Source organism: Thamnophis elegans, chromosome 3 (assembly GCF_009769535.1).
Source record: "Thamnophis elegans isolate rThaEle1 chromosome 3, rThaEle1.pri, whole genome shotgun sequence".
NCBI classification, from domain to species: Eukaryota; Metazoa; Chordata; class Lepidosauria; order Squamata; family Colubridae; genus Thamnophis; species Thamnophis elegans.
This window is the reverse complement of record NC_045543.1, coordinates 30,394,806-30,406,817: the sequence shown is the minus strand read 5'-3', so window position 1 is coordinate 30,406,817 and position 12,012 is coordinate 30,394,806. Positions and strand designations below refer to the sequence as shown.

The 12,012-nt window shown below is 40.5% G+C and overlaps 1 protein-coding gene across 1 annotated transcript in view; it reads left to right on the top strand.

Moving 5' to 3' along the window:
• Positions 1 to 12,012, top strand: part of LOC116505681 (cytochrome P450 2K6-like) — a 31,577-nt gene that overhangs the window by 1,522 nt on the left and 18,043 nt on the right. Inside the window, exons 2-4 of the mRNA XM_032213030.1 lie at positions 2,383 to 2,606; positions 4,710 to 4,872; positions 7,354 to 7,503. Coding sequence (XP_032068921.1) covers positions 2,424 to 2,606; positions 4,710 to 4,872; positions 7,354 to 7,503 — 496 coding nt within the window. The 5' untranslated portion in view covers positions 2,383 to 2,423. The remainder of the gene's footprint in view (positions 1 to 2,382; positions 2,607 to 4,709; positions 4,873 to 7,353; positions 7,504 to 12,012) is intronic.

Below are 12,012 nucleotides of genomic sequence, written 5' to 3'. Positions count from 1 at the left end.
AAATCATGAGCAATTTATATAAAAGTTCAGAGTTATCCATCAAGTCTTTTTTAAGTCCCATACAATATATTTTCCGAGGAAATCAGCATTAGTTCTTTCAGCCTTAATGTCTCTTCATCGATATACAACTATACCATTTTATGCAAGACAGAAGTCACAGATTATTGTTCAAATTAAGAATTAAGCAAATGTTTTGGAAGCACGACTAAGTCCTTGTTCTCTGCTCTTCTGCCCTTCCGGAGGGGGAAAGCGATACCTCCTGCCTTGTAGTTGTGTGTTTTGTTGTTTCTCTTCTACTTCTCCTTGTCTTTCTCCAAGTCCGGGTGATTCAGGATGTCCCGCCTTTAGGATCTTATAATAAAAATCTTGGGCTTCCCAAACAGAGTTGAGACGATATTTTTGGTCATCAAATGTAACTATAATACCAAATGGCACATCCCATCTGTACTGTATCCGACAATTTCTGAGTTCTTTAGTTAGAAAAACATAGTCTCTCCTGGCTCTTAACATTTGAGGTGGTATTTCTTTGAAAACGATCAAGTCCTGTCCATCAATTCGCAGCCTGTTATTATAAAACTCTTGTAATATCGCATTTCTGGATTCTCTTGTAGCAAAATATATAATTATATCTCTCGGAAGCTGTCTCTGTTTTGCCGCCCACGAATTATGGCAGTAAATTTTTTGGATCTGCCAATCAAAGTTGAGTCCCGGACTTCCCACCAAATGACTGAAAGCCTCAGAAAAAGTCTGTTTCAAATTCTCCTGTTCATTTTCACGCAATCCCCTAACTCTTATTGCAAGCGCCGTCTTTTTATAATTTGTCATAACAAGTTGTTTTTCTTCATTTTCAACTTCCTGTTGCAACACTTCAATTTTAGATGTCAGGTTAGAATTAGCTTCCTCCAAGAGTTCCAGCTTATCTTCCATTCCAGCAATATAATCTGTCATTACAGTTATGACTCCTATCATATCCTCCTTTGTTTGAGCAATCTTGGCATCAAGCTTGTCACATAAGTCCGAAATAAGTTGCTTCATTCCTCTCTAAATTCTTTAAGAGTTTCAAAAAGAAATTCTTTCGTTAACAAATCTCCAGTAGAGGGCGTAGAAGGCAAGAGCTGCGGCTTTGTAGCAATTACTTGGGATGTGTTGTTAAAAAAACGTCTGGGCTGCTTTGATTTCAGAGCCATTATAAAAAGGAAACAAACAGAGTCTCTGCTCACGTTGGTTTAAGATAAGATACTTTCAATAAACTTTTGGCAATTGATAAAAAGAAGTCTTCAAGGAAACAGGGCTAATTAATTTGTGAGAAGTTATTCCCTTGATTCTGTGCCAGGAAGGTGGAAATATATCGTATAACAAATGCGGAAGCTATAAAATCGCCATTTTAAAAAACAATTAAACAAAGGAGTTTTTTATAAAATTGAAGCTGGTATTTTGAATAATAATAATAATAAAAAAAGGGTTCTCAGGAATGGTCACTGCTCGGATTGATTTTAAATAACTTAGTTTCAAAAATTTGTCCTGAGGGGGGGGGGGTAACTTGCCTTGAGCTGAAAAAAGACAGCTGAGAAGATCTGGCCGGAGTGAATGACTCAGCTTTTGTTGAACCTTCTTCTCCGTTCACAGCCAAAAAAAAAAAGAGCTGTGAACTACAAAGAGGATTCTAACGACTGAGTCCCTCCCTGCTTCTTTCTTGCCTGAAAAAAGAGATATCTATAGATCTAAAGAGATATACGAACCAGAACTCTGAGGGTAGCTCCGTTGAGCTACCGGCGACGGCAAGCCCCTCCCCCCTGAACAAAAATATAAAATTTTTAATCAAGCCCCCCCCCCCCCCCCAGTCAATGGTGTCCCTCTTTACCAATCTGAAAATCTGGTCACCTTAAAGTTGAAGCAGCCGTGGACACGGGTTGAACTTGGTGCTTAATCAGCATGTCAATTGTCAAGCAACTAGGCATACGCACAAGACTTCTAGCCTGCCCCATTCGGGTTGAGCAGGTAGATGGAACACTGACAAATGTGACACCACATGTTTGACAACCGTGGACTAAATGGTTCCATTTGCTTGATTCCTTATCTGAAATGTTAATAAGCTAGAGGATTTCATAATCCAATGTACATTCCAGTGTTCCCAATAATGGATTGCTGTGCAGTTCAAATAAGTTTAAATCTGTTTTGCAATGCCTTCATTAAGTACTGCCCACGGAGTAAGAGAGTGAATGATAAACAACTAAATATAAATCAAATTCCTAGGGAGAAGATAGAATATAAAGGCAAGTGATTTAGTGTAAGGGGCAGTATGAGGATTCAGTAGAAACGCTAGCTGAGTTTCTGCTTAGTGCAATAGTTTGTAATACATGTTTGTATCATTTCTGTTTGCAGATTTCATTCCAATTGTTGCTGAAAACCTCTTCTGAAAGGAAATGGCTTGGACTGGACTTCTTTTATTATTATTGGTATTCATTCTAACAGCTTTATTCCTTTTCAAAATGGGTAGTTCCCAGAGTAACAGCTCCCAAAACCTTCCACCTGGACCCAGGCCCATACCTATTTTGGGAAATCTGCACATAATGGATTTCAAGAGGCCTTTTAAGACAATGATAAAGGTAAACCTTATGATTAACAACTATGAATGTTCTTTGCCAAAGTGTATTGATGCTGATATAAAAGTTTAGCAATTTATCAGGTTATCCAGTTAACTAGAAAAAGATTGCTATGCTCCCGGTTGGTTCTAAGGATTCTTTGAAAATGTATAAAAATGACATTAACTTGATGTTGCATTTGTTTATATATGCACAAGGATTATACAAGCAAAAATCTTTGTTAATAGGATATACATTTTTCTAATTGTTTATCTGACTCTTGAACGGATTGTTAAAATTGCCTATGACTATGTAGAGCAGGGGTGCCAAAATCACATCATCACAGCAGCATCATTGGGACTTTTTTCCCCTTTGCTAAACTAGGTGTGGGCATGGCCACCACCTGACGCATTCTGCCCGTGGGCCTGGAGTTTGACATCCCTGATGGAAAGGAAAATGTAAAAATTCTTTACATGTACTAAAAGAGTTTCTAACATATTTTAAGAAGATATATTTTTTAGCAAAATGGCCCATGTTTAAAGCTTTCTTCCATATTATCTGCTCCAGAGTATTTTTCCAAAATGCTGAATGAAAAACTTAATTTTGAATCTTACTTACATTACATTTACTTTAAATATAACAGAATTTAAAACATTAAAAGGGACATGATGGCTCAGTGGCTAAGACACTGAGCTTGTCGATCAGAAAGGTGAGCAGTTCAGCGGTTCGAATCCCTAGTGCTGTGTAAGCTCCCGTTACTTGTCCCAGGTTCTGCCAACCTAGCAGTTCGAGAACATATAAAAATGCAAGTAGAAAAATAGGGACTACCTTTGGTGGGAGGGTAACAGCATTCCGTGTGCCTTCGCCATTTAGTCATCCTGGCCACATGATCACGGAGACGGCTTTGGACAAATCTGACTGGTCGGCTTTGAAATGGAGATGAGCACCACCCCCTAGAGCCAGGAATGACTAGCACATATGTATGAGTGGAACCTTTACCTTTAGCTAAAGCATTATATGATTGGAAATGTTTCCCACTTCCAGGGATTTATTCTAGATTTCTGCTATGAAATTCTAAAGTTTTTACAAAAGAATGTGAAATATTTGTAATAAAAATTAGAAATGAGTTAATCTATAGTTTTTAGGCAGTGTTGCGTATGATGGATCAAGAATGGTGCTGCATATGAAGGAATAGAAATAAAAACATTGAAATTATTATTATTGAAAATGTTCTCCCACAATAAAAGGTATAAAAGCCGATTTTTTGTGGCTGTATCTTCAAATCAGTCCTGCACAGCTGATTCATCTAAAATTTACAAAAACCTTGGTGAACTTTTGTCATGAGTATCCAATGGGCAATAATATTTGTATTTTTGTTAAAGGTGTAATAAAAAATTTGGTAAGCTTTTTTCAAGTGTTTTAACCACACTGCAATGCCGTGTTTGTGTGTGTGTGTGTAGTGTAGTGTAGTGTGTGTTTGTGTACCAGTGATGGCTAACCTTTTTGTGCTTGCATGCCAAAAGCGCATGCATGAGCATGACAACATGTACCTGCACCCTGCCACCCCTGCGCATGTGCGACCCCTCCATGCCCCAGTTTGGGCATAGCAGGCCCCCCTGAAGCCTCCTGGGACCAAAAATGAGGTCCGGGGAACTCTCCACAACCCCGCACTCCCCCCTCAGTGCATGCCTACACTGTTAAAGGAGTTATGTCGCAAGCTTTATTCCTTGCTAGCATTCATCTCCATTGTTCAGTGATGCATTTCCTACCTCTCTACGATTTACCTCTATCTCCTCCTGTGAAGCACTTCCTGTTCCTGTTGGATGTATATCAATGGCTTGATACCTGAAAATCAGCTGGTAGGCGGTGCATGCTTGGTGGAGCTCAGCTGAGGCTCACATGCCGGCAGAGAGGCCTCCGCGTGCCACCTGTGGCACACGTGCCATAAGTTCGCCATCACGGGTATATATACTATACTATATTATTATGCTATAACTTATAGCATAAAAAAAGAAAAAAATACTTCAATTTTGGATTTGTGAGACATGATTTTTTAACAGAATTGTCCTTATGTGAGTTTAATTGTTGATCAAAATTGTCTCTCATTTTTCATTTGCTGAATTCCAGTTGTCAAAAGAATATGGTCCCGTTTTCCGTCTTCAAATGGGATCCCAGGAAATGGTGGTGCTGACTGGCTATGAGACGGTCAAAGAGGCTTTGGTGAACCAGGCAAAGGCATTTGCAGAGAGGCCCATCGTCCCCATTTTTGAGGATTATGCAAAGGGCTTTGGTAAATTATTTCATTCTGGATTGTAGTTGACAATCCTTGCAAAAATCTAATCAATATTATCTATATGTGATTCTCATTTAGCAACTGCCGCAGATAATGGCTATTTGCTAATGTAATAATAGCAAATGTAGTAAAAAGAAACATTTTTCAACCAATACACACACTTGCACCAACATTTCTGTTCACCGGAGTAACAGTAATGCTGGTGTTGCTGCACCAGAGAACTTTACCTAAATGACATGGCAGCAACCAGTGATGTTCGATCTTTGTAGTGTTGGAATTGGCTGGTCCAATGTCTAAGGAAAGAAATGGGGGCTGTTCTCCAGAGCCTCATTTAGATGATCTCCTACTACTTCTCTTTGCAAGAGACACCAGGATATTTTACATGCTGGACTGCAATCATTATTCATCATAGGCAGCTTATACTTTAAACCTTCTCTTGCTAACATTCACACTTAAGCAACCAATTGATCAACCAATTGGTATCAATTGGTATTGGTATCAACCAATACCTATGGCATTGGCTATGCTAAAGTAAATAAATGTTTGCTTTTCCTTCATTTTATTTTAAAATATTTTTTAAGAGCAATAGTGTCAATGACTATATAAACAATGTGTTGTCTGGTTATAGTTAATGTGAGCAATAGCCATCGTCGTCATCGTCTTCATCATCATCATAATGTTCATTAGTAGTGATCATATAATAACAATAGTTTCTCAACATAATATTAATACTTAATTGTTAACATTAAATCATATTAATAATAAACATATCATAATAAACCCTTATGGTAAAATTAATCCTTCTCTTATAACTTTAAATGTTCTAACTTTTGTTATTGTTATTTAACCATTGATAAAACAAATCCCATGTTTCAAAATATTCCGTTATCTTCCATCTCTTTAATTTCAAGTGTTAATCTATCCATTTCTGCACATTCTGGCATTTTTAAAATTTATCTTCTCTTCTGTAGGGATTTCCACACCTTTTCAATGTTGTGCAAAAACAATTCTGGCCGCTGTAATGTTAAATATATATTTATTTATTATATTTTTCTGGTATGATACAGAACAGAAATATTTCTGGTTTTAAATCTATATGTTCCTTTATCATTTTTTTCTATCCAAGTATGTATTTTTGTCCAGTATGTTTTTGCTTTTCAGCACATCCACCACAAGTGGTAGTACGAGCCTGGAGTCTGATTACACTTCCAACATTTAGCTGACATATCTTTAAACATATTGGCTAGTCTTGCTAGTGGGAAGTGCAATCTGTAAAACATTTTATATACATTTTCTTTGAATTCAGTACACATTGTTAATTTATAATTTCAATCCCACAACTTTTGCCATTTATCCAATTCTATAGAATAACCAAAGTTTTTAGCCCACACTAACTTTGTTTCCATTACTTGTTTGTTTGTTTATTTGTTTGCTTGTTTATTGGACTTATATATTGCCCTTCTCCCAAAGGACTCAGGGCGGTGTACAACATTAAAAAAAACACCTATTACAAAAGTTAAAAAGGAAATTAAATAAAATAACCCAAAACAAACCCAATTAATATTAACAATACAATTTTAAAAATTAGATTAAAATTAACAATTAAATTCATCATTTATTTTATTCTGTTCAGGCCAGGCCGGCTTGCTGGAAAAGCCAACTTTTTAGGGCGCGTCGGAAGGACTGGAGGTCCGGGATTATCTGAAGCTCCAGGGACAGCTCATTCCAGAAGGAAGGCGCTCACACAGAGAAGGCTCTCCCCCTGGGGGTCGCTAGCCGACACTGTCTGGCCGATGGCACCCTGGGGAGGCCAACTCTGTGGGATCACACTGGGCAGTGGGAGGCTACTGGTGGCAGTAGGTGGTCTCGCAGATACCCTGGGCCTAAGCCATGGATCCCTTTAAAGGTCATAATTAGTACCTTGAATTGCACCCGGAAAACAACCGACAACCCATGCAGGCCGCCTAAAAGGGGTGTAACATAATTTTTTTTACTTTTTTACTTAGGTTATTACCTAAGTCTATAGTCAAGTTTTACATCTGTAATGGCATTAAAATTATTACACAAATGTTTTCATAGTTCACTTCTTATAAATGGATTTTGCTGATCTAGTTGCTAGATGTGAGGTCAATGTGGCTGCGACATCTATCACCCTATTGATAACCAGGGTTGATTTGTCTGGCTAGGCAGGTGTCCACTTCCTTCCTAACTATTCCAGGTGCATCCTTCTCAAAGCCACACACTCAGTGGAAGAAGATGACCATCTCAGATAGAAGAGTGTACTGATCTTCAGTCAAGGGTATATGATAGATGCACTCCCTGTTAGAACCTCCAAACAAACTTTTCCTTCATTTTTGATACTCTAACTATGGTAGATTATAAAACGTATGTTTTATAATGGTGGAATTTTCCTGCCAAAATCTTCAAATTAACCTCTCATTTCTAATTTTTCTTCTTATCTTTACCACTCCACTTCAGGCATTAGTTTTTCTCATGGTGAGAACTGGAGACAGATCCGGCAGTTTTCAATCTCTGCATTACGGGATTATGGAATGGGCAAGAAGATTGTTGAAGACAAAATCAGTGAAGAGTGCAGTATCTTGACAAAGGCATTTGAGATTTATGAAGGTGAGTTGATATTTCTTCCTGCTAATTTACCATTGTATCTTTCAGCATCTAGAGGAACCTTTTCAGAAAAATACGCCAAGAACTGTTATTTGTGAGGTTTTACTATAATTTGCTCTACTAAATTAGCTATTGAAGAGTACAGAATGATGCAGTTTCCAATATGAGCATTATTTCTGTACATGAAAATGTGTTAAGAATTAAGTTTACTACACCTCTAGGCATTGAGTCAGTGATATTCATATTATCCAATTAACTGGAATCAGTTAATAAGTTTTTAAAAAACCTAAACAATAAACCAATACCATTCATATATATTCTACAAATGATCCAATCACTTTTTCTGTATCTCTCATTGATTCCCAACCATGCATTCCTGTCATGTAAAATTCTCTTTATCATCACAATATCATATGAAGATTGTTGCACAATTTCCCCTTATATCCACAGCTCAGAGTTTTATTAACTTTATTCCCTGGAGTATAATATGCATTTATTACCATATCTAAATTCCTGCTTGTGATCAGACATGCTACATTTCAAAATATGAAGAATGATTATGGTCCATAAAAGTTATCAAAACCCTTATTTGTATTTATTGAAATTATTATGGCAATGCCCATGCACTGTATAAATTTTATTAAGAAAGAGAGACAAAATAGTGGATGCAAAATCCTCCGAGAAATATTTCAAAGTTTAAATATAAAAATGCCTGTACATCCTTTTATAAGTCTTGTGTCTATTAGCTCTATTGACACTCTCTGACCTAGATGATATGACTCTCTGTTAACTCAGTCCTGAAATCATGGTTGGAGAGTTATATCCTTAAAAACTTTTAACACTTTGCAAGGAATGCATTCATTCTGAATAACTGCAGAAACATCTTGTAGATAAAAGTGTCACAGCTTCTTCTCTGATGTGAATAGCTGAGGCTCTGCTCTTGACTATAGAGAGAGGAACTGTGTTCTCTGAAGCCTTAGATGTATTTGTTAATCTAAAAGTTTTTGTGTTACTCATTTTATTTTTCATGCTGCCAGCAACATGGTCTGTTCTTCTACTTCCACATTGAACACAGGGACTAGAATGCTGCTGCTCCATTTTACCTGTCATCAGAAATGTAACTGCTTCTCACTCCAAAAGATACATAGCTCTAGTATTACAATGGGATACAGCCAGTTTGCACCAGTTTAGCCGAACCAGTAGCTACTTTTTGTGCAGTTCAGTGAAAATAAAGTGCAAAAGTGGTCCGCCCCCCAATTAAATAATAGCTCCGGGCAGACAGTCAAGAACCACTTAACAGGCAAAACTTAGTTGTGATAACAAAATAGCAGAAATGAAACTGTCACACACCTTCAATTTTATTCACTGACAGAATAAACTGACAGGATTAGGGCAGGGAAATACCCAGGAAACCCATCAATGGCCATCTAGGGGTGGGATTTGTTAGATGATCACGGGCAAATGAGAGGCAGCAGGCTCACGAAAGGTTCAGCACTTTATTTTCCCTATTTATTCCAATGCGATTTGCTGGCAGGGTGCCAGAGTTCTCCATTTATTCAGCAAGCCTGCCGACCAATGACAGCAGTTTAAATTTCCCATGGCTTGGCAAACCAATATGCAGGGACATGCAAATTCCAGCTATCTACATCCATATGTAACACCCCTCCCCCCCCTTAGTTGGCATATTGTCCAATCCCTGCCGGTGTAAGTAACGTAGTCACACAAGCAGGTGGGATGTTTCAAGTCTCTACTGGGCCTGCGCAGTTCAGTTGTTGGTGGGTCCCCAGCCAATGCAGTTAAGGTTGTTGTCTCTCCAGCTTCCTGGAACGGAACCTGCTGGAACTCCTTGCGCCGTGTCGCTGGATGCTGGCAACTACAGATAAGGCCTTGTGCTCTGGCATCGGCATTGAGAACAGGTTGCCTGGCTTGTTGCTAGCGAGGGCTGGCTCCTGGCTGTGGTGCTCCCGGTAGACAATTGTGTATGGTCTGTGGGGCAAAGACTCTGGTTATTCAACATCGAGCCTCTTGGCAGCAGGGGTAGACCAGTTGTCTTAGTGCCTTAATTCGATGTCTCTCAACTGGTGTCTGAGCTGGTTGATGTGCCTTCTCCAGATCTGCCAGAATCCAGTTCCACCTGGTATGATTTAGGGCCGGTGATGGCCCTGGCCCTTACCCAGATTGGGTACCTGGCCTAGTTGTGTGTGAAAATAAGGTCATTAATGCTGAGTGCCCTGGTTGACTTGGCTGGTTCCAGGGGTGTTTCCAGATGGTAATCTGGGTGCAGCCGGTCCAACTGGGACATCAGCCTCTGGCCTGTCAACAGCTCAGCTGGGTTCTTGTGTGTGGTCACACTGGGTGCGATGTACTGGGCTAGTAGGAACTGGTCAATTTTTCCTGCCAGTTGCTGGGCTCCATTCGGGTGAGGGCTTCCATCTGCTGAGCTTGTCTGTTGCTGGCTGGCTGGCTTGAATGGAGCAATCAATGCATGCCAGATGCCCTGCTCTGCCAGGAATGATTCCATAGCTTTCGCGGTCAGCTAGGAACCATTGTCCGACACTAAGACATCCGGTAGTCCGTGAGTGGTGAACAGCCGTCATAGCACTTGTATGGTGGCCTCCTTAGTGGTGGATGGCATGGTCACCACTTCTAGTCACTTGAAATAGGCATTGACGATGACCTGGAAAACCTGGCCTCTCACTGGTCCTGCAAAGTCTATGTTGATCCTTGACCATGGACCCTTGGGCACCTCCCATTTCTGCACTTGTGTTCTCGGCAGTTCTGGTCACGCTTCCTGGCAAGTTGACAGGTTGCCAACCACTCCACAATGTCTTTATCCATGTTCAGCAACCAAATGTAGCTTCGGGCTAACACTTTCGTGCATACAATTCCTGGATGGCCAGTATGCAATGGTTCCAGCACCTGCTTCCTTAACTTATGGGGTATGATTATTCTTTCCCCCCATAGTATGCATCCTTTGAGGGTGGACAATTCTGATTGTTTTTTAGGAAGGTTTTAAATTCCTCCCCCAGTCTCTCTTGTGGCCACCCCCTCAACACCCAGTTCAAAACTTTTTGCAGTACCTTGTCTCTTCGGGTGTGTTCTGCGATGTCATTTGATGTGACTGGGCTGGATGAGTCGATATCGATGAGCATCATCTGGGAGGTGGGTGCTGGATCCTTAACTAGTTCTGGTAACGGGCAATGGCTGAGTGCATCTGCATTGCTATGCTCTTCCTGGGCCGGTGGGTGAGTTTGTAATTATACCCTGCCAGGAACTTGGACCATTGAATCATTCTGGGAGACATGTATGTTGGGGTCTGCTGGTCAGCAGCAATGAGACCCAGCAGCAGTTTATGGTTCGTAATCAGCTCAAAACTCCTTCCATAAACATGCTCATGGAAACGTTTGATCCTTGCTATTGCAGCCAGAGCTTCCTTGAAAATTTGGCTATAATTCCTTTCCGCCGGTGACAGCTTTTTGGAATAGAATGCTATTGGAGCCTCCTATCCATCTGGTAGGCAGTGACTGAGGATGACTCCTACTCCAAAGGGGGATGCATTGCAGGTGATCAGCAGTGACAAGGTCTGGTGGTATTGGATGAGGACACTGTCTGATGATAGGAATTCTTTTATAGAGGGAAATGTTTTATCCTCTCTCTGTCCCAAGACAAATGGCATCATCTTCCCCAGGAGTTTCTGCAGGGGCTCAGCAACAGTTGCTTTCTGTTTCAAAAAAATACTATAAAAGTTCAGCAGCCCCAGGAATGCCTGCAGTTCTTTCTTGTTGGTTGGGGTGGGGGCCTCCTTGATGGCTTTTACTTTGGCACCTGTAGGATGGATGCCCGACCCATCTATCAGATATCCCAAGAACTCAATTTGCTCCACTCCCACCTTGCACTTGTCCTGGTTGACTTTAAGCCCTTTTTGTTGGAACCTGTCCAATATCTGCCATAGTCTGTCCATGAGCTGTGCCATGAATTTTCCTGAAATAAGGACGTCATCAAAATATGGCACCACCCCTGGAATTCCTTGCAACAAGCATTCCATCAAACTCTGAAATAGCCCCGGGGCAACACTGACCCCAAATTGTAGCCTTGTGCATTTGAAAGCCCCCCTGTGTGTTACTATCATCTGGGCTTCTGTGGTATCATCCATGGGAAACTGTTGGTATGCCTGTGCTAAGTCCAACTTGGCGAATACCTTCCCAGGGAATGGAGCAGATGCTGAACTACTGGCACCAGATATGCACTCTGTTGAAGGGCTCCGTTCAGTGTGCATTTGTAATCAGTGCATAAGTGGACAGAGCCATCAGGCTTCACAGGGGTGACTATCAGGGTCTCCCAGGCGGCATGGTCAATCGGCACCAGGATTCTTTTAGCAATGAGTTTGTCCAGTTGCTTGTCCACCCTGAGCCGTAGAGTGAGAGGGACTCTTTGGGGCTTGAACCTTATATAGGGGTTACCCTGGGGTCTAGGTTAAATGTAATGGGTTTCCCCGTATATTAAACTAGCCCC